This window comes from Pectinophora gossypiella, chromosome 13, assembly GCF_024362695.1.
Source record: "Pectinophora gossypiella chromosome 13, ilPecGoss1.1, whole genome shotgun sequence".
NCBI classification, from domain to species: domain Eukaryota; kingdom Metazoa; phylum Arthropoda; class Insecta; order Lepidoptera; family Gelechiidae; genus Pectinophora; species Pectinophora gossypiella.
Genome location: NC_065416.1, coordinates 13,220,596 through 13,246,989, shown reverse-complemented (window position 1 = coordinate 13,246,989; position 26,394 = coordinate 13,220,596). Strand labels below are relative to the sequence as shown.

The 26,394-nt window shown below is 37.9% G+C and overlaps 1 protein-coding gene across 2 annotated transcripts in view; it reads right to left on the bottom strand.

Annotated features, from left to right (window-relative positions):
* The window catches only part of LOC126372132 (irregular chiasm C-roughest protein), a 123,498-nt gene that overhangs the window by 69,202 nt on the left and 27,902 nt on the right, over positions 1-26,394 (bottom strand). For both annotated transcript variants that reach the window (XM_050017731.1, XM_050017732.1), the window contains exon 2: positions 20,776-20,897. In XM_050017731.1, the coding sequence (XP_049873688.1) occupies positions 20,776-20,897 (122 nt within the window). The remainder of the gene's footprint in view (positions 1-20,775; positions 20,898-26,394) is intronic.

The following is a 26,394-nucleotide window of genomic DNA, read 5'->3' as shown; positions in this document are numbered from 1 at the left end:
AAATCCTGTCTTTGTTAATCAGGAATAACAATACTAATCTCAGTATAAATTGGGGTACCTACCTGATAATATTATAACTTCAATGAAAATTTCCTTCAAGTATTACATTCGAAATTGTAAAATATTGATACCTAGTTCGGTTAGATAGAATAGTTGCCCTTTTTATTATTAACTCATAGGTGAAAAGGAAGGAAAAATAGTTCATTAGTAACATATAACTTACATCACCATTAGCGTTTTCTCTAAATTATGTTGTTGTAGATTTATTATGTTGTTGCTGATCAGCCCAAAACACAGTTTACAATTAATATAAAAATTACAACAATAATGTCCCTCCACTTAATCAATCGGAACCAAACTGCAGTGGAGAAGTAACAATAATATTTTCATGATAAATATATGTTTTTCTTATTTTTCGGTTAGTGTTGTAACGTAAATCAGGCAGGTCCCTTCACTAAATAACCTGACATATTAAATCTTCAGGATGGGTACGAGAAGTGAATCCCTGTGCAAACAACAGGATCATGTTAAGTTAGGTTAAAGGAAAGGATGATTTTTACGAACGATGATAATATACCTACACGACCGATAATTAATAAATTAATGTTATCCTTATATGTAACTGCACACCTAAGGGTAAAATATGTTTTATTCATTTATTTATTTTTTCCAGTAAATAATAGGACGTCACTATTACTGTCCTAAAAACAAATTCAATAATTATTACACTAAAGAGATAGCTGCGTAAACAATGTTACGTGTGTTAATGTGTTGTGTTGCACGTTGTTCTATCATCTGATTGGTGGGTGAAAGGTTGCATAGAGGAATAGGAAAAAAAACCACAACAAGTTATATTTATTATTACCACATAAAAAAATATACTAAATATTATCACCAAGCCCATATGGTCGATATTAGGTAATACACAATAACTTGGGCTCAGGTAATCTATTTTAATAAAAACAAAATCTTAATTATTACGAAGATAATTATCACACAAGTACATAATGTAAATGCACTTCCCCTCTTTATACTTTCAGCCTCATTTAACAATATCTTATAATAAAGAGGAAAGTTTAGTTCAGTGGTTCTGAATATTTTAATGAAAAAGGTCATTTGAATAAATGTATCGAAATTCTTACTTGCACTTATATTTGTGTTTTCTCTAATCAATTTGACATGTTGTCTTAGGATTCATTTAACTACTCAATGTCGACAACAATTGCCAACTTAGCACAGGATGTTACAATCAATCTTGTGTCTGGGTGCCCTCGTCATTACCCGTTCTTCTTTATGTATTTCTTCTTCTTTTATGTATGTAAACAAATAATGTGTAACTTTGATAATTATTGTAGCCCTTGGTATGCCAATGAAAAATGAGTGTTATACTATATGATGAAGTCTCACAGTCCTTTAGACTATAACTATCGTTGTTGTTCAAGAGCTTCGGAAATGTGCTCTATGGTGAGGTCCCTGTGAGGCTCTTATAGCCAATCTTGATGTTGAGCTCATTCAGAAATTTGTTCTTGTGTAGTTCTTTTGTTGTGAAATTGATAGTAATGTGAAATAGGTATTTAATGTACTTGCTCAACTTCAACTTAATTATTTAGAACTATGTATCTATTCTAGTACAGTATAGTATAACCATATATTATATAACATACATAATATCGATTCCATTCTTGAGAACTGGTGAAACTTGTTTAGCGAACAGTTATTATTCTTATTGTTTTTTACATGATAATATCAAAACGTTTGGTGGAACGCCGCGCTGAGTTTATCAGGCGACGGCTGTGCCTCTCACTGCCTTTATTGGGATTAAAGTCATGGGCAGCTTAATTAGCTTTCGTGATAACAATGTACTTTATTCATTAATGAATAATCATATTATTGGTACTCGTTTCAATTTAAATGTTTCATTCCCAACTAAACTTTGAACATCTACACTGTTTAAAACCTCTCGAACAAGGAGCGAGTATAATTATGAGATTAAACGAACTTACCTGTAAGTGAAGTTCTATCTCAATTATACGAAGCTCCTTGTTCGAGAGGACTCCCTCCCTTCAATTTTAATATCCCGCCCTAAAGCTTCCACAGGTGATGGAGTTGTCCATGAAACATGCTTTAAACATAATGACATTAGTTGACAGCTGCGTTCAGGAAGCGGGAAACTAACTTTTTTTTTAGCTTTGGATATGAGCTTTGAAAATTGTGACGATGCTGGAGCATAAGACGTAGACTACACTGTTTAAAACCTCTCGAACAAGGAGCTTCGTATAATTGAGATAGAACTTCACTTACAGGTAAGTTCGTTTAATCTCATAATTCTACACCAGGCGAATGGAACTTATGTATGTATTTAAACAGCCTCCGTAGACTAGTGGTTAGAGCGTTGTGCTCACGATTTGGAGGTCCGGGTTCGATTCCCGATGGGGACATTGTCGATATCACTTTGTGAGACTGTCCTTTGTTTGGTAAGGACATTGCAGTAACATGATTCCGTGCTTCGGAATGCACGCTAAGCCGTTGGTCCCCGGCTACTAGCCCATACACCTCTACCTACAGTGGAGCAACGTCGTGAACGTATATAGGCAGTTTAAGTGTTTATGTTATGTTGTGTGTTTAAAAATAAACACACATAGTAGGTGACATACCTACCTATATTAAATCGCGCCAAAAATCTCGACTAGATTAGAAAAGCCACAAAAGTTAGTAGTGGCATTACAGTTCAAAATACAATTTTAATCATATTTTTTTCCACTCAAATAATTGCATTTTTGGTTCATTTTCGTTTCATAATATTATTGGAAACTTTCCAGCCTATTTTATAAATACAGTAATCGTATACAACAAAAAAACAGCACGGAACATGTTAAGCTTACCATTTCTAGCCATAAATTAAACGTTCATCAAACAGAAATTCTGTATTTGAATAAATAATGGCCAGAAAAGTCATTCGCGTTCAAAACTTCAAATTAACCCTTTGAACGGAAAATCAAAGTTTGCCTAACCTATAATCAATGTGTTCTTGCCAAGTTCCTGCCCCGTAATTTTCATATTTAAAGTTATTATCCGTCACAGGGACAATTTCCCCACAAGCCACGTTAAACTGTAGCCTGAGGCCACATCGCCATTCCTAGGCTTGACTCACGAGGCTAGGTTATCGTGATTTGAATTGTAATCACTCCCATGGGCCTAAGTCTTTGTCATTACCGTGAACTTATTGTCCGTTGACGGGTTATGCTTCGTATTCAAACATGCCGCACGCATTAGTTTTGCTAGATGAATATAAAGGGACCTGTCAAACGGTTATAAGTACAAAAGGTATACATAAAGTCACGAGTGTAAAGCTTGTTTGCCAAGTCAGGGTTAAATTGACGTATTTAAATAAATAAAACTAAAATAAAAATGCAATGAACTATTTACAGTATAAGTAGTTATAGATTACCAGCTCATCTCCAACTTACAAAATTATTTAATAATCAAAAATATACATTTTCTACGATATGCACGGCATAAAATGGAACATTCTGATCTTATTTAGTCCCAAACCGAGCATTAAATGTAAAAATATACAATAAAACTTCAATATAATATTGAACGTAATTTTCGCCGAATGTACAGGATATAAAATGAAAAATTAACTGCCCGTGAACTGAAAACAGTATTACAAAATTAAACGTATATTTTTTCACGATTTTAAAGCACGCAACCAATACGCTTTGTAAATATATAATTATTAAACTACTTGTTTATATTCTTTTTCTATCGTGTGGGTTGTGAGGTGAATTACCAGCTTCACCAACCCTGGTGTCAGGGTTATTATTGAGCCGCCAAAGGCCCCTGACATGGCTCATGTAACGACTACGTACTTACATCAGTAAGTAATAACCGGGACCAACGGCTTAACGTGCCTTCCGAAGCACTGATCATCTTACTTTTTGGACAAGTGATCAGCCTGTAATGTCCTAACCAAACTAGGGATCACAAAGTGATTTTTGTGATATGTCCCCACCGGGATTCGAACCCGGGACCTCCGGATCCTGAGCCGAACGCTCAACGACTGGACCACGGAAACCGTTGTTTATATTAATATTAGGACTTAAACCGCTAAGGAGTAAGGAGGAGAGCGCGAGGGCACTCTGTCTCGCTCTAACAATAAGGACAAGATTTTTGGGCTGTGCCTGTGTATTAAACTGTTATTTTAAACAGTAATTATTTAAACACATAACACTACTCGGAAAGACCACCTTGAAGCCATAGCCCATATCCAAACGCACCTCCTTAAAAGGACATCATTACCATAATTATAAATGGTCATTGGCCTTAAATGCACGCCTTTCAACACAATGAACTGTTAATTTTTAAAGCTATCTTCAACTTGTACTTAAGACGTGATCTGCATACAGTAGTTCATTTGGATTAAGTTAAACATTTATGAAGAGGTGAATGGTGATAAAATCGTATAATAGAATTAATTTAGATGTGACGCATGTTATGTAGAACCCTTGCCCAGGGATACGGGTGAAGACCTCAACGGTTGCACAGGCGGAGATGGGAGCCGTCGATACGGCACCGCAGGACGGAAGGGACAAGTCGCAGGGACTGTAACCTGGAACCTGACAGAGGGCAGCAGTAACTGTCAGCACTATTCAGAGGCGGAGAACAGGAGTCCTAGTACGGCTTTGAAATAGACTACTCTCGGCGCCATCTCACTCGCGCCAGACAGAATACTGCGAGGCAAGAAGGAAACCACTGTCCTACTTTTCTCCAAAAAAGTAGCATTGACAATGCTACACCGACAAGAGTGTTCTCTTAAATTGGTAATGATGATGACGCATGTTATATACGTGTAATATATTTGAAAAGTAAAAAAGTAATTAAAAACAATAACCGATTAAAAGAAGCAAAAGGCATGAGTGAAAAATAGGATGGAGAATGATACATTGACAAGAGCGTGGCTCTTAGGGTTGTATTAATAAACTAATCTCAGCTTCGAGACTGCTCTCAAGATCGTGTCAAAGTGACAGTTCTCATATAAAAACAGGGACTTCAGTATGGTCTTGAGGGCAGTCTCAGCTGAGAAAAGTTTATTAATACCACTCTTAAATTAGTGATGTAACCGAATTCAAAATCAGTCAAACAAAAAGTAAGAAATATCTATGTTAGAATCCAAATTTTGAAGTCGGCGCAACCAGCCACCTTCATTGCCTGCAAACCCTGCTAATGCTTCACGGGTGGAAGACGCTGTTTGGCCGATTATCTATTTGCGATTCTCAGTTGACAATTGTCTAAGATACAAACATGATTTCAAAGTCTAACCACCTTACAAATAAAAAATAAACCAGGAATGAATATGGGTTTAAGTATTTGACAGCAAAGTTCAGTCTAATTGTATGATAATTGGATTCAATTTTGCTTGCCCGTCAAATACTTCCTCTTCTATCGTGTGGGTTTGTGAGGTGAATTACCAACCCCATCAACCCCCTTATTATTGAGCCGCCAAAAGCCCCTGACACGGCTCATTTATTTATTTATTTATTCATGTAACGACTACTTCCTTACATCAGTAAGTAGTAACCGGGACCAACGGCTTAACGTGCCTTCCGAAGCACGGATCATCTTACTTTTTGGACAATCAGGTGATCAGCCTATAATGTCCTAACCAAACTAGGGATCACAAAGTGATTTTACAAGAAGTGATCACAAATACTTAAACCCACGTTCATACGTGGTTTTTTTTTTTTTTTTTTGTAAAGTGAAAAATGTTTAGAGACCGAGTCAGTATTCGAACCCAAGACACTACGATGAAAACAAGAACATTTTTTGAATGGAACCTCGTATCTTGCGGTTAATATGAAGTCGTGACTACTTCTACTTTAGATTTACATCGCGAACGAATGCTCATACTAAACAGTTGGGTTAAACAGGATAAACTGCAGTTAAAGTTAACCTTATCTGTATGCCGAATGAGTCTGTTACTTATCACGTTAACGGATGCATGACTCGGTTACTTGGAATAGTTTAGTCTTGCTTTGGTTTTTAAGTAATTGAGGCTCGATTTCTATGTCATAGCTCGGTGAGGCGTGGGTACTTAGTGTATCTTGTGATGGATGTACCTCTGACTACCCCAATTGGGATATAGTCGTTAGCTTATGTTATGTGATTCATTTTCTTTTGTACTGTTGACTGAGAGGTGGTAACAGGTGGCAAGTGGTTACTAATCTTAATGATTTACATTTTCGTATAAATGACTTTATCGTGAAGTATGGTCTATGTATTTCTATTAAGGTTGATTAAGGAGAGTCATAATGTCCATCAGTGTGATGATTTGGTCATTGTATTAATCATCATCATCTTTCAAAAGTTATCCCGTTCTTTACAGGGTCCACTTACCTAATCTAAAGATTTGACAAGATAGAAGCGACTGCCTGACTGAAAACCAACCCAAATTTCTTGGGTACGTGGGTTTCCTTCGCCGAAGAGGACATGATAATCACATTTAAGCTATTTATCCAAACATGAATTCGAAAGCTTTTTCGAAGTTTATTGTTTTAGGTTCGTGCTGGGTTTGATTGAACCTGTTACACAATGAGAGCCAAGCGTCATTTCAACTAGGTTACAACTGCTTACGACTCGATTTTCAACGGTCATTGTTAACATTTATAACTTACTTTCCTGAAGTGGAGTGTAAGTTTCACATGCTTCTGTTATTATCTAATAAAGTATACTTGATTTGATTTGATTTAATAGTGTATTGTTTAAATGTATTTGCTGTGAGCCTGTCATATCGGTTCGGTTCAAGTCTTTCTTGTCACGTAGGTCAGCTGGAAGAAATCTCTTTGTTTAGAGATAAGCTTGCCTGTACTATCTGTTTTCTTTGTATGTTTCTTGTGTCTGTTTTATTGTGTACAAATAAATAAATAATAATAAATAAATATTATCGAAATCGATAAGTTTGTTTTTTCCCTAACATGCGTGGTACGTAATATTGTATTTTGACAGAACTACATGACTTATTTGGGGTCACACGTTAGCACCAATCAACAACACGACATAACGATATCGTCAGAATCGATAAAATTACCGTGACAAAATTTTATCACGTTGTGCATGTTAGCCCTACTGGATGACATTATTATTTGTATGTTGTTTCCGTAACACGGGCCTAAAGAGTCCGGGATTTCATAAACCCTGCCACCCGGGTTGCTGAGGTTGGTAATCCACCTGACAACCGACACGGTAGAAGACACATCTAATAGGTATTTTGGGCGTAACTTTATGTCATTATTTCTCTTTATACGTACGTGGAATACGCCTCCGGAAAAAACAAAGTGACAGCGGGAGCCAAAAACATACAATATTTGTTTTTTATTCAGACAGGCCGTTGTCGGATCTTTTAACAAAATTTATGGTTGCCGATAAGTACGCAAAATCGACTATTGAACTTAATTTATTACGGAAAATACATTCCGCTGAAGGTTATTCAAATTTAGGCAATTTATATTCCGCCATTTCGCGGATACAGGAATTTAATTTATTTATGTACTCGGCAGATAATTGTTCTTAAGGCAGTACGTTGAAACATACCTAGACCATAGAGTAAAGAATAATACGTACTACGTATAGAACGTAACTATCCGTCCCGCACCAATTCATATCGGGAGCCTACTTCACCCCCTGTAACTCGTAAATAAATACAGGGTATTAGTGACATCGTAATGAATACTGAGAGGGATGATTCAGACGACAATTCTGAGTTAATATCAAGTAGAATTTTCCGTCGCAAAATTCATGATTTTTTGTGAATTTTAAATTATTTCAAATTCTATTCTTTTGCGATGGAAAATACCATTTAATATTAACTCAGAATAATGAGCCGAATCATACCCCTCAGGATTTGTTATGATGTCACTTACACCCCGTACAAGTACGTACGAGTATGTAAGTTATCGTTACGATGTCACTAACACCCTGTATAGATAGGAATTAAGGCGACGTGTGGGTGACAAATTGGCAATATTACAGGCTGATTCACGCTAACAAAAGTGAGTTGAGACGTGAAGTTATGTATGAGTGAATATCTTTTCCGTTAACAAACAATGCACCTAATGAGGTCATACACACAACACATACATCATACAAACACATTATGTCTCTGTCTAGAACTGTGACTAATGTTTCAAGTACTTAAATAGAAACTGTTTAAGGAAATTATATACCCTGTTTCTGATAATTTATTATGGTAACGTTTTTATATAAAAAAAATTAGCTTGTATAGTATTTATGTTTGGGGAACTTAAAATAAAATCTACTGTCTGTGCAGTCTAACCACTGTGGGTTGTTAGAGAAATTCTTAGGTAGCTAATTAATATAGCAAAGTTCAATATTAATTTGAAATTATAATACATGCATGTATTAAGTAAACTCACGCCCGGATTCCCTAAAGGGGTGGACATCGTCACAAGTAAAAGTTGCAGCAAATGTCCAACATGTTACAATGGAAATTCGACGATCGATTTCGAAAGGGAATTCGATGTCGGTGTTTTAATTTTTTCGTAAGTATATTAACAGCCTCCGTCGTCTAGTGGTTAGAGTGTTACGCTCACGATCTGGAGGTCCGGGTTCGATTCCCGATGGGGATACTGTCGAAATCACGACAATGAGTTTGCTGGCTTGAATCACCTGATTGTCCGAAAAAGTGAAATGATTCCGTCATTCGGAGGGCACATTAAGCCGTTGGTCCCGGCTATTAGCCGTCAAAACACTACGTGGAGCTACGTGGTGGAGTATGCTCTATACCCCCTCCGGTTGATTGGAGGGAGGCCTGTGTCCAGCAGTGGGATGGATATAGGCTGTCAATGTTCTGTATGTAGGTACATTGTGCAATGAAAAAGCAAATAAAATGCTCGTATGATATGATAATATCCTTTTGCCTTAAAATTTTGTTTGTTTAAAAGAAAATATTTTCTTAATTAGCATAGGAGCTGGTGCTAATAACACACGGCAAAGTTAAAAAGTGCCGAGAGCTGGAGGGTTATTTTGCCACTCAACCTCTTTCGGTCTCTTTCGGTCTGTAAGTGCCTCGATAAGTACCTACGTACCGAGCTCGGAAAGACCATTTCTCGTACATTTTCTGCTTACAATGTAAATTATTGTTTACTGTTAACTCAGAAATATGTTTGTGTGGTATGATGCGAGGATATACTTTTATTCGTGAAATAATAAATGCGAGATTTATTTTAATTTTTGCATTATTCTTCTCTTAAAATTCTCACGAGAAAATAATGTAATTTTGAAGGTTTTATCGTCTGAAAAAATACTTTAAGAAGAAAGAGAAAACAGACTAATTAGTATGTCGGACGCCACAGTTCTGATTATAACGTAAACATAAATCAAAAAGAAACAAAATAATAACACAACAATAAATTATAAAAAAATATTTGTTCCTCCATCAAAAAAAAAAAAACATTTTATTTATAAAAATTTTCGTTGCTTTGTTGTTTAAAAAAGACAAAAGAGAAAGGAAGACAAAAGAGGCACACACTCTGCCTACATCAATATGGAATTTAATTTGTACGGACACACACAGGTGAGTTACATCCGGAAAATGCATTCGAGAATTATTTTTTTCCGGAGTTTTTTTTTTTATTTGTTCGCCCAGTGCTATTGAAAAAAGCGTAACTATACCACAGAGGCTTCAATCGTAATTCAAATATTTTTTTTTTTGCACAGAACTTAATTTTAACAATCAGACATAACACATGAATACAGTACAACTTGGGCGGCCTTATTGGTCTAGAGCAATTTCTTCCAGGCAACCACTACCAGGAAACAAACATTTACTAGACTTAGATGCGGGATGGTGCAACAAGAAATAATTAAAAGTAAACTAAAGTTGTACCTTATACGAGGTGTAAGTGACATCGTAACGAATACTGAGGGGGGTGATTCAGCTCATTACTAAGAGATTAAACGAACTTATACCTGTAAGTAAGTGAAGTTCTATCTCAATTATACGAAGCTCCTTGTTCGAGACGGGACTGTGATGTGTGTGATGATGCTGGAGCATAACGCGTGAATACACTGTAAACCGTCTCGAACAAGGAACGAGTATAATTCTGAGTTAATATCAAGTAGAATTTTCCTAAAAAATCTTTGATTTTGCGACGGAAAATTCGACTTGATATTAACTCAGAATCATGGTCTGGATCATCCCCCTCAGTATTCGTTACGATGTCACTAGGACCCTGTGTATGATCCAAACATGAATTCAAACTCACTAATGGCCCCGATTCCTGCAGAAACCTCCTAATTTTACTTTAAGTTTATACCTGTCATTTTCTTATCCGCCGAAAAGGAAAAGGACGGATGACTGACAGCTCTTAATTTTAGGAAGAAAGAGTAAATGAATGAATCACCCGGGCGAATTAAAAAGGTATCTCGCTGGTATGCAAACCGTTTGACGTGTGCTGTCGACATCATTCTGTCGGGTTATTGGCCAATGTAAAATAAATATCACGCATAATGGGCCATCTTAGAGTCTAAATGCGGAAAACAGAGCCCACTAACATGGCCAATGTAAAATTTTTAGACGGTTGTTTAAGATTTGTGCTTAAAATGGACGTGTGTTCCATAAATTTTATGCTTGTCGATTACCCGTCCCTTTCCTTTTCGGCGGATAAAATATCACAGATATAACTTAAAATTTACAGGAATTAGCACTAATGTCGAATTCAGTGGTTTAGAGCGAGAGCCGAGACTCCAACCCGTGACGCGGTGTAAGTAACTTGAGTGTACGCGAATTGGACTGCTGTGTTTTTTTTACTAAGTACAGATATGTATGTGTCTGTTTATCATTTGTTTTCGTCGTCGGATACAGTAGACAAGGAATCCAAGTGTGAAACTTTAACGATGTGTAACATAGCATGTATGATATAATGGCTCCGATTCCTGCAGCTACCTCGTAACTTTATTTTAAATTATACTTGAAAGAACGGACAATTGACAACTTTTAATTTTAAAATGAATGAATAACCCGGGCGGATAAAATAGGTACCTCGCTGTTATGCAACCCGTTAGACGTGTGCTGTCAACTTAATTCTGTCGGAATATCGGCCAATATACAATTTCGGGCGGGTTTTTGGAAATTCTGCATAAAATAGACGTATTATCTCTTCCAGAAAGTTTAAGCCTGTCGATTACCCGTCCCTTTCCTTTTCGGCGGATAAAAAAATGACAGGTATAACCTAAGGTAAATTTAGATGGTGTGTACTGGAATCGCATCATTATTATGTCATAGAATAAGGAATAATACTACGTATAGAACGGCAATTCTCCGCTCCCCACCAGCGGCTGAGCTAGGTTTACCTCACCCCCTTTGGTCTTACTTTAGTCCTCAATCGTATGGACGTCAGACGTCACACACATAGATACGCGTGTACGATAACGTCAATGTGCAGTGTCTGTGTAAAACGAGGTTTTTCGTATGAAGTGTGGGGGGTGTGGTCATGGTAGAGATATTTTCATTTTATAGAGTGAAGAATGGGAGCCATTCTTTAAATTGCCGCGTCATTGGGTTTTTGGCAGGCAACTCTTGGATCGTCACCAACGTTTCAATTGCTATTTGTTTAAAATATTGAATGCCTAAAGAAATATATGGAAATTGCGTAATGTACTTTGGGTTGGAAAAGTTTTGGAGCCACTCGAGAATATTAGACTTTCAAAGTTTGTTTGAAACTACTAATGCTGAGTGTTAAATAACTGAAACCGGTAGTTTTCTTTCCTAAATACTTGTGTTCAAGGTTTGAAAGAACCTAAGTTAAAAGTAGAGCAAAATTAAGCCGAATCCCGCATTCCGCAGGAATTTTACAAATAAGCAATAATGAACAGGCGCCTTAGCCAAGTTGCAAACGATAATGACAAATGAGAACGACAGCGATAAAAATATATAGAAATAACATGCCACCTTATATCGTATCGGTCGTTTTTGTTTTGTTAATTCGAAAAATTCTGATGACCTCATCAGAAGAATTCGGTGCATAATGCCACTGGTTGGCATCCCTACAAAATACAAATTAATCGATAGCGATTATAATTCGAACAAACGAATTGAAAGAATTAATAAAAAGATAAATAATAAAATATAAAAGAAGAAAAGAGAAGAAGGAGGAAGAACTTTCTTTTTGTATTTCTTGATAATAATAATAATAATAATAATAATAATAATAAGCTATACGCTCGCAGGGTGGAAGTGAAAGATGCATAAGTCGCGAGTTGGTGAGGCGGGTAAACCGCCTCGCAGAAAGCGGTGTACACCTCTCGACACCCTGAGCTGCTCACAACCATGTTGCTGCCTTGCCGTCCAGTCGCGTCGGCTAGATAGGTGGCCCATCCAGTGAGTGGCGAGTCGCCGCCTGCTCATTTATCCATGTTTACCAACATTGGTCGAGCAGGCGCCATAGTCCCCCATAGCTCTAGTATCCCGGTCCACTAACCCCCAACCCAATAGCCCAGTTCCCTTTGTTCCCATAATCTGCAATAGTCCTACACGAACCGGGGATTGTCTTTGGGTGCACTCCCATAGTGCATACAGGGATAATCGCCGGTTGGTGTCACACCACATTTAGATTAAACTGTCTTAAGGGGCCTCTACGTGTTGGCTTCGGCCCCACGCACGCCTTCCAAAAGTCCGGGCCTCCATAGGCCCGAGATATGAAAAAGGCATACAATAATAATAATAATAAAGCGGGGGCCGCAGGACTCTCACCTCTGGCTTGCCTTCAGTGGCCGGCCAGAGTGGGGCGTTAGAGCTATACGCTCGCAGGGTGGAAGTGAAAGATGCATAAGTCGCGAGTTGGTGAGGCGGGTAAACCGCCTCGCAGAAAGCGGTGTACACCTCTCGACACCCTGAGCTGCTCACAACCATGTTGCTGCCTTGCCGTCCAGTCGCGTCGGCTAGATAGGTGGCCCATCCAGTGAGTGGCGAGTCACCGCCCGCTCATTTATCCATGTTTACCAACATTGGTCGAGCAGGCGCCATAGTCCCCCATAGCTCCAGTATCCCGGTCCACTAACCCCCAACCCAATAGCCCAGTTCCCTTTGTTCCCATAATTTGCAATAGTCCTACACGAACCGGGGATTGTCTTTGGGTGCACTCCCATAGTGCATACAGGGATAATCGCCGGTTGGTGTCACACCACATTTAGATTAAACTGTCTTAAGGGGCCTCTACGTGTTGGCTTCGGCCCCACGCACGCCTTCCAAAAGTCCGGGCCTCCATAGGCCCGAGATATGAAAAAGACATACAATAATAATAATAATAATGTTTATTGAATAGCTCAGTTACAGTTCTCGTTGAAACCCTGTCTCCCAAACTAGGCGAACCTGTATTTTGGAAGACATTGATATGTTTCATGTTGCGCTGAATATGTATATGAGAAAAATTGTAGATAATAATAAATCTCAACAGATGTTAATTACTTAAGAGGAAGTAGGAGGTCTTAGGATTAAACCTAGCTAAGGCCTAGATATTTGATAAAAATATATTTATGACCTTCTGGCACTATAATTTGTAGAAGAAATTGGGTGCCCCGCCACGACTGTAGCTTCAAGATAAGAAAGTAGATTGACTTTACATTTGCCTATCAGCAAGTAGGCAATTAAGGAGAATTTAAATAAGTTTAAGGCTGAGTTGGCTAAGATGGTGATGAAATACATTGGATAGGCGCGCCCATCGCTACGGTACGCTGCGTTTCGGCATCAAGGTCTGAACATACCTATGTACATCATCACACACACACACACATATACATATACACACACACAACGGTCACTCACACTCACATTTATTTTAGCATGCATTTTTTCTTGTTTGAGAAGGGAATGTTAGGTTGGTTTGGACACGTAGAGCGGATGAAGGATAATAGAATTGCGAAAGCGGTATATAAAGCGAAAGTTGATGGTAGGGCTGGCAGAGGAAGACCTAGAAGGACTTACATTGACCAAATTGGAGATGTCCTTAGAAAAGGTTCAGTAAGATCTACTCTGAACCGGCGTGTGTGTATGAAACGATTGATGAATGTGGAGGAAGCAAGAGAAGTGTGTCAGGATCGATGCAAATGGAATTATGGATGGGGCCTATGGCGGCTCAATAATAACCCTAACACCAGGGTTGATGGGGTTGGTAATCCACCTCACAACCCACACGATAGAAGAAGAATGGAATTCCATTGTTTCTGCTTACATCTCATCCGGTTGATTGAGGGGAAGCCTGTGCCCAGCAATGGGACGTATATAGGCAGTCTATCTATGTTATATCTAAATATAAGAAACTGACTGACTGACATATCACGCACAGCCTAAACGGCTAAACGTACCTAGGCACTTGAAATTTGGAAGGGACGTAGCTTAGGTAGCGTAGAGGTGCACTAAGAAAGGAATTCCCGGAATTCCCACGAGAACGGGAATTAGCGGGAAAATTCATTTTGTATGAAAAATCTAAATCGCTTAAGTTAGACGCTTGAAATTTGGTATGCAGGTACCTTAGTTAACTTAAAGCTTAGTTGCAACAGGATATTTCAAAATTCCCACGGAAACGGGAGTTAGCGGGAAGAAACATTTGTATGAAAAAATCTAAACTGCATAAGTTAGATACTTGAAATTTGATATGCACTCCCACACACACACACACAAAGATCTCTCTTTTATAACACGCCACGCGGACGAAGTCGCGGGCAAAAGCTAGTTATTTATATAGCTTCACTATCTTCTCTCTGCTTACTCAGTACAGAATGCTAGAGTCGTCGATGACCACATTGTCGTGATGCGTGATTGGCAAAGCATAAGATACTGAACCCAGAAAAACCAAGCAACAAGCACTTTACCTGCACTAATGGTTCCTCCTTAATTATGTAGTAAACAAAGATACATAAAGCAAAAGAACAATTTAGGTGCAGCCCATTACAACAGCTTTTAGCGTGAACCAGATAAGAACTATATTGGTGTTGATTCTGGTACACACCATCTAAGTTTATTTTAAGTTTCATGGTACTATACTTACTGTGTCTTACACAACTTCTTAACTTTCTAACAGAGCTAATGGCCTCGATTCCTGCAGACACCTCCCGATTTTAAGTTATACCTGTCATTTTCTTATCCGCCGAAAAGAAGTTGTGATAGGGTGGTATTAATAAACGAATCTCAGCTGAGACTGCCCTCAAGATCATGCTCAAGTCCCTGTTTTTATATGAGAATTGTCACTTTGACATGATCTTGAGGGCAGTCTCGAAACTGAGATTAGTTTATTAATACCACCCTAAGACAGTAATACGCCATGTTATCAATCAGCATAAGGAATGTTTGAAAATACGGAAATATAAGGCTGCATACATAAATAGACGCCCATTTTCCATCGAGGTAAGCAGAGCAGCAACAGAGAAAGAAAGAAACGGTTACTATATAGGGACACCACAGCAACAAATACAAAACAAAACAAGGAAGAGATAGGACGGATGGAGGTGGGTGATAGGGTGGTATTAATAAACGAATCTCAGCTGAGACTGCCCTCAAGATCATGCTCAAGTCCCTGTTTTTATATGAGAATTGTCACTTTGACATGATCTTGAGGGCAGTCTCGAAACTGAGATTAGTTTATTAATACCACCCTTAGAGTGGGAGGTGGTTTTGTGTTGATTGATTCTTCAAATATTATCCAATTCCACATCCACCACCCATCACGTTGGTCTAACAGAAACCTTAGTGAGGCGTGGGTACTTAGTTCACCTTGCGATGGATGCACCTCTACATTGGGATAGTATAGTACAAATACAAATACAAAATAATTTATTTGTGTACATACTTCAAGAACATCTTATTAAACATTACATAACATTAAACATGTATCAGTATGCACTGCCATAAGACTGGCATACAAATATCTCAAGAGTTTATGCAGTGAGTGAATACATTCCAATATGAGAGTCGAGAGCTAGTCTTTTTAAATACATACATAAACTCACGCCTATTTCCCACCGGGGTAAGCAAGGTTGGTGGTAGGGCTAGCAGAGGAAAACCTAGAAGGACGTATATTGACCAAATTGGAGATGTCCATAGAAAAGGTTCAGTAAGATCTACTCTGAACCGGCGTGCGTGTATAAAACGATTGATGAATGTGCAGGAATCAAGAGAAGTGTGTCAGGATCGAAGCAAACGGAGTTCCATAGTCTCTGCTTAACCCGGTCGGTTCTTTTTAAATATTGTTACCTAATTATTCATTGATCCTCTCAGATTGGCACTCAACTGAACATCCACATGCCTGTAGTCTTAAATTGTGTACCGTGAGAGACGTTAGCGGTCTTCATTTGTCCGGCCAATTGCGGCAGAAATTATAAAAACCTAACAAAATAAAGAAGTGGGTACATGGGCTAGCTAACCAAGATGTAGGCTTTTCTAATTCCACGTACATTTTCAAGCATTCTCACATATCCCAGGGGGGACTGATACCACTAATTGGAAACCACTAGTCTAGACAAAGTCACAAGAAGCCAACAATTCAGTAAATCACCAATTTGCCGTAAGACTGTCACCACAAAAACCCAGTTCGTTCCAGCGCCTACGACACCTTAGGAAATTGTTACAGACAGTTACTAAATCAAGTTAGAATTTGAGGGAACGTCAGTAGCGCCTACGCAGATAGCATCACATATTACCCTAATGAAATATACAGGATGTTAGTGACATCGTAACGAAAATTTTGAGGAATAGCTCAGACTATGATTCTGAATTAATATCAAGTGGAATTTTCCATCGCAAAAAAAAAACATGAAAAAAACATTTGCGAAGGAAAAATCCATATTATTAACTCAGAATCATGGTCTGAATCGTCCCCCTCAGTATTCGTTACGATGCTACTAACACCCCGTATACGGAAAGATTTGTTTTAGAACATTTATCCCTGATTCCAATATTTAGCAAGTTCTTTCACCCTAGGGTTGCCTGGAAGAAATTGCTTTTAAGATTGCTAAGTTATTGAACTTCTTGTCACTTTTTTAATTATTTTATAATATGTGCAATAAAGCGTTTTTGTATTGTATTGTATGTATGTGGCGTTTTTGTGTTGTTGTTGTAAGTATGTATGTTTGAAGAAAAAACATATTTATAAGTAAAAAAAATAATAATAAAAAAAAGTTTATTTAGGTAAAACCTGCAACACACATATACATTTACAACAAAAAAAAATATACACACATTAATATTTAGTTGGAAAACATAAAGGAAAAGGTGGTGATGGTGAGTACAGGCGTATGGTAACTACAATCGTGGGTAAGGTTTAGTATTTTAAGTTTATATCCTAACACGTTCTTACCAAGACATATGAGAACAACATGAGTACAAAATCGATAGAATCTTTATGCGTGTCTACGAGTACAAAAGGGGTTCTGACATTCACGAATTTGAGCCTACACTTACTTAATTAGTTACAATTATATTTAGTCGAGAACATACCAAATCACTCAGTGAGATTAACGTTGATAGACATAAGAGGAGACAATTAGACATAATTGGCTCGATGCGAAGGTAGATACCATCAACACTTGGCTTATTGAGAGATCTTTGATCGAGAGCACACCAATTCGTATCGGGCGCCAACCTCACACCCCACACCCTCTTAATTTAGTCATAGAATAACGAATAATACTACGTACAGAACGGCAACTTGCCGCTCCTCACCAGCGTGGCTGAGCTTTTTACCTCACCCCCCTCGGTCTTACTTTAGTCTTCAATCGTACGGGCGTCAGACGTCACACACACAAATGCGCGTGTACGATAACGTCAATGTGTAGTGTCTGTGTAACACGAGGTTTTTTTGTATGAAGTGTCCGGGGTGTGCTTTAGTCTTTTGGCCGGCCAAGTAGTTAATGCCATCTGCGGCAAATCTACAATGAGTCACGTAAAAAAAAGAAAAAAAAAACTTTAGTCTTAAACGGTCGTAAGCCGCTAAGAAGGAAATGGCGCGAACTGTGTTTGTCTCACTTACGCGCAAAGTAAGAATTTTTGTACGAAGTGTCTCAGGTGTGATTTCATGTTACATTTCACCAATAGGCTAGTTTCCAACTAGTCAAATCAGTTACTTTTTACTAAACGTCAAAACACGAAATTACTATGGAATTTGTATGAAAAAGCACACTATGACGTCATGGAAATTTATGTCAAAATGACGGACTTATTACTACGTTTTTGTCGATTAAAATTCATAAATAAGTTAAATAGAAAAAAGAAAATGTTTTTCGTTAGTTTTAGATCTGTGTTTATTTAGTAATCAGAATTTCATAATTTATCTTGAACCTAGTAGACGACCCAATTTGTACGAACCAAGGTAAAAGTCAACGACCGGTTGGCGCGATTGCAAAACTAGATTCTTCCACAGTCAGCAATCACCTCTCATCACCAACCAAACTGACGCCTGACATTTCTATGACGTGAATGTTTTTAAATACCATCTGTCAGTCAAGATGCACTGAGCAATTACGCGACGAACTATTCAAGGTTGTGTGAAACAGTGATGTAATAGTCTTAACATCGATAAACTTGATTATGTAGTGAAGGTAAAAACAAAAGAATCGATAGTAGTATTAAACAGAACGACCAGTTCAGTAGAATTGGGTCGTGTACTATAAGGTTCAAGATAAATTATGAAATTCTGATTACTAAATAAAGACAGATCTAAAACTAAGGAAAAATATTTTCTTTTTTCTATTTCACTTATTTATGAATTTTAATCAAAAAAACGTAACAATAAGTCCGACATTTTATCACGTTTTTCTATGATGACACAGGAACAAATCCCACAGTAATTTCATGTTGTGACATTTAGTAAAAAGTAACTGATTTGGCTAGTTGGAAAGCTAGCCTATTATTAATTATCTTTCAATAAGATAACATTTTACAATCGTCCCGCGGTAAGAATTAGATCTGTCAAAGTACGTAAGCTAGTGTTGTGGCGTTCATTAGCATAGTGATGTATAAGTCGATATTAGGTCGATCGATTCTTTTCTATCTAACAGTAATGATACATTACAACTTCAATAAATCAAATCTATCGATAAACAACAACAACCGACTCAACAACACAACGACTAGAACAACCAACTTAACAACAACTCAAGTCGTCAACCAAATGGTGGTTTCTATTGATAACAATAATATATAAGGTGACGGTTCAAATCCAGCCAAATAGTTAATGCTATCTGCGACAAATGAAAAATAATACAATACAAATAAAAAATGTTCAAAACGACCTATATTATTGATTCTACTTACATATTACATTATCCTGAATAGTCGGCCGATATCGCTGAATACCAGCACAAAAACATCCTTGAAATTCATTTACAATAGGCTCCTCAAATGAAATACTATTTACGAAACGTCAAAACGAAAGTTTTCTTTGGAGTTCGTACGGAAATCAAACGTCGTACTCATTGTTATTTAATTCATAAATAAAATTCGAAAATAAGTCGAAAAGTGAAATGAGATTGATTTTTGATCATCTTAGCCTAGCTTCTAATACTAGATTAGCATTTTATAATTTATCTTTGACCCGGACAAATACTCTATCTTGGGCCATTTATAGTATCGATACTGTACTATCGATAATTCGCAACACTTTATAGAAACATGAAGGTCTGGAATGCTGACTTAGCAGTAACAATGATGAAACAAGTATTTAAACACAACACGGTACCGTCGCGATAGCTAATAAACATAATATAGGCAAACAGCCTAATGAAGTTGACTAGATGTTAATGGAATCTAATGAAATCTAATCCATACAAATATTATGAATGGGAAAGTGTGTGTCTGTTTGTTTGTCCGTCTTTCACGGCAAACCGAAGCAAAGAATTGTGATTTTTTAAGTGCAGATAGTTGAAAGGATAGAGAGTGGTATAGGCTATTTTTTGTCTCTTTCTAACTCCCCACTTCTCGAAAATGGGGGGTGAAAGTTTGTATGGAGCATTCCGCAATCCATACTAATATTATTATAAATGGGAAAGTGTGTACCTGTTTGTTTGTCCGTATTTCACGGCAAAACGGATCGACGAATTGACGTGATTTTTCAAGTGGAGATAGTTGAAGGGATGGAGAGTGACATGGGCTATTTTTTTGTTTTTTTAACTCCCCACTTCCCAAAAATGTGGGGTGAAAGTTTGTATGGAGCATTCCGCAATTCAAGATAAGTAAACAATTAAAAATTGGTATGAAAACTATTTGTGACTTACAAAAAAAATTGTGCATCTTTTTTTTAATCTACCCGCAAACCCTTCAGAGAGGGGGTGAAATTGTATATGGACCTTAGGAAAGGGGAACCATGTTTGAACCAGATATGGAGCCTAATATCAGGGGGAGAGCGTTAATTGGAGACAATACTGGAGGCGTGGGAGGGAGACTTGCAGATCAGCTTGCAACTTGCAGGACCCACACGACGGGAACACCGCGCTGCATAAAGCCGCTATCGCTGCCAAGCCTAAGATATACGGTCACGAGCATTAATATGTATACACTTTGGTACCATGTCACATTAACTTTTTTAACAAATTGAACTGTAAGTCTCACTAAATGTCAAATATGTTAGTGCGACAGAGTCCTAAAGTGAGTACATTATATTGCTCATGGCTGTACATATTGTTCATTTGCCTTAAATGACATTTACTATTTGGCCGGACAAATGGGGAACCTTGTGCAGCAAGTTACTCTACAACTAATTAGTCACTCACCTTATTGTCCTTCTGCCACGAACAAACCCCCTTCTTGTCTGATATCCTGCACTTCAGCAGAGCATCTTCACCAGGGTTCACCTCGGTGTAAGTCGGCATCTCTATGAACCGCTGCACGGCATCTGGCGACAAAAAATCATCATCATCATACAGTACAATAAAATGTCATAACGATATCCTCTTTAGGTGTATCATCTAAAAGAACTCTACACCTTTCCTTAGTTATTTCTTTTTTCGTTTAGTTCTTTCTTTAGTTTTATAGGTGAAGTAACACACACAGTACACTACACTCACACATTTTTTTTTTGTTCATCAAAACAAAAGAAATCGTTGATACACCTAAAACAGGACTTAGGGTGGTATTAATAAACTAATCTCAGCTTCGAGACTGCTCTCAAGATCATGTCAATGTGACAGTTCTTATATAAAAACAGGGACTTGAGCGTGATATTGAGGACAGTCTCAGCTGAGATTCGTTTATTAATACCACCCTAAATGTTCAACAATCAGCGTACTTATTGCTGTAAATCTAGCCAACGATTTTAGTAGCAATACAGAAAATCATAGGTAATTATAAGTATAATACTATACTTGCTACCTAACCCAGAATACGTAATACATCTTGAAGACATACATATATGAACTCACGCCTATTTTCCACCGGGGTAAGCAGAGACTATGGAATTCCATTTGCTTCGATCCTGATACACTTCTCTTGCTTCGTCCACATTCATCAATCGTTTCATACACACACGCCTTGATACCTAACCCAGAATACGTAATATATCTTGAAGACATACATATATAAACTCGCACCTATTTCCCACCGGGGTAAGCAGAGACTATGGAATTCCATTTGCTTCGATCCTGATACACTTCTCTTGCTTCGTCCACATTCATCAATCGTTTCATACACACACGCCTTGATACCTAACCCAGAATACGTAATATATCTTGAAGACATACATATATAAACTCACGCGTATTTCCCATCGGGGTAAGCAGAGACTATGGAATTCCATTTGCTTCAATCCTGACACACTTCTCTTGCTTCCTTCACATTCATCAATCGTTTCATACACACACGCCGGGGTCTTATATCTTGTGGGTTATCTTGAAGATTTTGCACATGTTACAGGTTCATATTCGGCCTAGTAGAGAACCATACTTCACGTCAAAAAATAAAGTTGTATCATAATAATATTTCTACAAGATATGTCTAACAAACACTTTCGTAAGTTATATGCTTATTCCCAAAAGTCACTTCAAATGAAATATTAACACAATATTTTCACAGAAACTACGTACAAACGTTTTAAAGATTTATTCATTTGTTTTAAGATAGTATGAAAATAAACTATACTTCCGTTCTTTAGAAATGTATTAGGTCAAAAGCAACTCGGATACCGAGCAGTAGTTTGACTTGATATTCTTGGAAACTAATTAACTTTCAGATTCATTTTATTTTGCTTTCTCATTTCAAAGAGTTAATATTATTGCTTTATGACTTCCTATCAAACTAAGAGGTCAGGAGGGGGGAGGTAACAGGAGACACGCTTAATTATAGTAGGTACTTATTTATGTAGGCAGCTAGACGAAACCGTCTATGTCAGTAATTCAGTATTAGTAAGAACATCAAAGAAACAGTGGCCACATGAAAGAGATGCGCCAGCGCACAGTGCGGTCACCACGGCCCAGATAGAGGACTTAGGCGCTGCGCAGACGACGCGACGGACAGTCTGCAACTATTTTAGTTTCTTTACGAGCAAGCGGGCTTTTTCTGTCCCTATATCCCTATATACGCTTAAATCTTTAAAACTACACAAAAGATTTTGAGCAAAGCCGGGGCGGGTCGCTAGTATATTATATTATTATTTTTTAATATAATAGGTTTGCACTTGACACCATTCTGTCTCTTATAGAACTTAAGCGTTCGACGGTGTAACCAGCGTACCCAAAAGTGCCTATTTAGTCTTACCTTAATAAACCATAAACCATCTCAGGACTTGAACACCAAGTGTAGCTAAAAGTTAGCTTTAGCTAACTTGAGGTTTTGCCCACTGCAATAGCAATTACAGGCGTGAATTACGTCTGTCCGACTAAAATATCTACCGCGCCGCGGTCGAACCATTAGCTAGCTGCCTAAACATTCCATTACGATACAAAATTCATTGAATTTAAAAACTCGTGCACCGCAAAACACTTTCACAGACACAAACAATATAGAGTACTTGTTTTTTTTTAATAACAGATGTGTGAAGTGTGAGAAACGTAGAATTACGCCAATAACAGTTGTTAATTCCAATATAAGTACGTGATTTATGCGCGATTTCCTTTCCCTTTCCGTAAGTACGTAGGTGCGTCTTTAAGTCTTTACTTACTTATAGAGGTATAAAATCGATAGAAAATCTACACTGTATTTAACGAGCCGTGGTAGCCCAGTTGGTATAACGCTTGCCTCTCACTTTGAGGTCACAGGTTCGAATCCAACACAGGCCTAAACCTAATTGTCTGTTTTCTAATTCATGTTTGGATCATAAATGATTATCACGTGCTCAGCGGTGAAGGGAAACATCGTGAGGAAACCTTCATTCCCGAGAGCTGCATTTTCGGAGGTATATAACCTAACCTGTAATGAGCTGGTTTTCCCTTTGAGAGTTGGAAGGTCAGATAGGCAGTCGCTTCTGTAAAAAACCGGACCTGTCAAATCTTCAGGTTAGGTAAGCGGACCCTGTGAAAAACGGGATAATGCTAGGGAGATGACTCTATATTTAATGAGATTTCGATTTATAAAGACGCATTCAGAGGCGGAGTTGCAATCAGTGTTTACCGCCTAAGGCACCCCTTGTGTTGTCATAAGTAAATTAACTACAGTAGAGCATTTGCAGGCTTGCATGAATGAATGTTGCTGGATGCGCCGACATGGATTGTGATTTTGTATCTGCGGATATTGCAATAATGATATAATTATGATAAATTACATTAAATAAAATAAAAATGTCTGCCATAATCCGTACCAATGAGCGACTCAACAATTTTATATTTGAAGTGACTGTGACATTGTGGGCTGATCACCTGATTGTCCAAAAGTAAGATGATCCGTGTTTCGGCAGGCACGTTAAGCTATTGGTCCCGGTTACTATTTACTGATGTAAGTGAGTAATCGTTACATGAGCCATGTCAGGGGCCTTTGGCGGCTCAATAATAAATAACCCTAGCACCAGGTTTGATGAGGCTGGTATTCCACCTCACAACCCACACGATAAGAAGATTTTTGAAGTGGCTTATTGTAGATTTTCCGCTTAAGGTACTAACTAACAAATGGGGAGCGCAGAGTTCTCTCGTCCGAGCATTCTATTATGTTTCATTTACACCAGAAGTTTCTAGAACTTTCTAGAATTCTCCACTGGAGTAGAGACTTCTAAGAGATTTTGACGTGATTTTTCACGTTCACGTTAAACGTCCCGTGAGAGCAATAGATAAAGCACTCAGATACACTCGGTACAGAGTTGTGTTGAAGATAAATGTGCAAAAACGAAAACTAACGACCGTTCAAATAGTAGCCGGTAGTAAAGCTGTCCAAACCTTTTTTTATGTTCACCAGGTTTGTTTAGCTTAGCTGGTATTGAGCCTCCAATATCAGGAATGGATATATATTAGAGATGCACCGACTAGTCGGGAAAGTCCATAGTCGGTAATTAGTCGGCTTAACAGCAGTAAATATCTACTGGAGTAAAAGTGATTAAGTAACAAATGGAATTAATTAATCAATATTTGTAACAATCGCAATAATCGAAATGCAAGAACAAAAAATTTACGTATTTCGCATTTAATAAACGTTGTACGAACATCTTTTTTTGACGTGACTTATTGTAGATTTGCCGCAGATGGCATTAACTACTTGGCCGGACAAATGGGGAGCGCTGAAGGCTCTCCCCCGGTACAACGTTTAAGACAACAGGCCTGAGGGTGCCCAGTTTTGTACGAACATCAAAAATATTAATGGCAACTGTTTTTGTCAATGATTATAACAAAATTGCTGATGTTATCAATAGGTCCTTCATAGTTTCTTGTAGAAATAGTGTTTCCCTACAAAGTAGTAGCTAACAATAGTAGTCAGCAAAATCGTAGTCATCTCTATAATATATTATGTTTCCTATATATTTCAATTATTTTTTATGTAAGTAAGTAGTCGTTACATGAGCCATGTCAGGGGCCTTTGACGGCTCACTAGTAACCTTGACACCAGGGTTCATGAGGTTGGTACTCCACCAATCCACACGATAGAAGAAGCCAAGTAAAGAGCGTTGAACTCTACTAACAAAAAGAACAAAACTCTACGCGGCAGGTAAACCGTACCTGCCAACTCTTAATTCACGATTTAATCCCTTTAGTTTAGGCTTTAGGCTCCGAAACAGCGCACGGAACACGCCGCTCTATACAATTCATACCAATTACCACATGGCATGCAAAAGCAAAAACCACTAACAAAAGCGAAGCTCGTATAATCCACTCTGTTTAGCAGCACCAGCCTGCATTCAAAGGAAATGCACCGTGGCTTCCAAGATTTTACATGCAAGATCGATTGCGCACATACAAAGAGATGTTGGTACCTAAGGGATAGGATAAACCATATTACTACGTATAGATTATACTTATTTTATTTTTGTACTTACTTTTTTCTGTCCTTGTGGTGATGTTTTTAATGTCTTTTTTTGACGTGACTTACCTATTGTAGATTTGCCGCAGATGGCATTAACTACTTGGCCGGACTATGTTTTAATGTATTAATTGGTTTAAGTATGTATTGTTTATCCTAAGTTCTGTCCTTTCTGATATTTTGTCATGCTGTGTACACTATTTTTTGGATTGTAGACTAGTTAGTCTAACTCGTAACAGATTTAGGACTCACATACATCATACATGTATTGTGCAATCTGTCTGTGTGCCTTTTTAATAAAATAAATAAATAGAAGGGGCACTATATAACACAAGCTTGGAAGGATGTTGATTTAATAGTTTCCAGTATTATACCTATATAAGGTTTGTTTAAAAACATTATAGAAGGAAAGCTAGAAGGAAAGAGAGGAAGGGGAAGACCAAGAAGAGCTTACATGGAACAGATTAAAGAAAAGGTTAACGTCGTGTCTTATAGGGAAGTCAAGGAATTGGCCTTTGATAGACTGGAATGGAAAATGCTACACCGACAAGAGCGTGGCTCTTAAATTGATGATGATGAAGGTTTGTTTGGCTAGGTCATTGCAGGTTGAACTGTGCAAAAAGTACACAAATAAGTTCGGAAAGCTCGTTAAGGCGCTGTTCCGGTCTACTACCCCAAACACCTCCACCAATCAGCAGTGGTACAGCATGGTATGCTCCATACCCCCTCCGGTTGATTGAGGGGAGGCCTGTACCTAGTATTTAAGACTGTTTATGTATGTATGTGTTTAACTAATTCAAATTCAGTTTACTCTTCAACGGAAGGCATTGAAAGCCAATGCACCGTGGCTTCACGGGCTTTACATGCAAGATCGATGGTTCAGCATAGAAAGCTGCAGATTTATGAGTGAACACACTTCGATTGGCCGAGTTATCGGCAACGCTAGCTGGAATATCCAA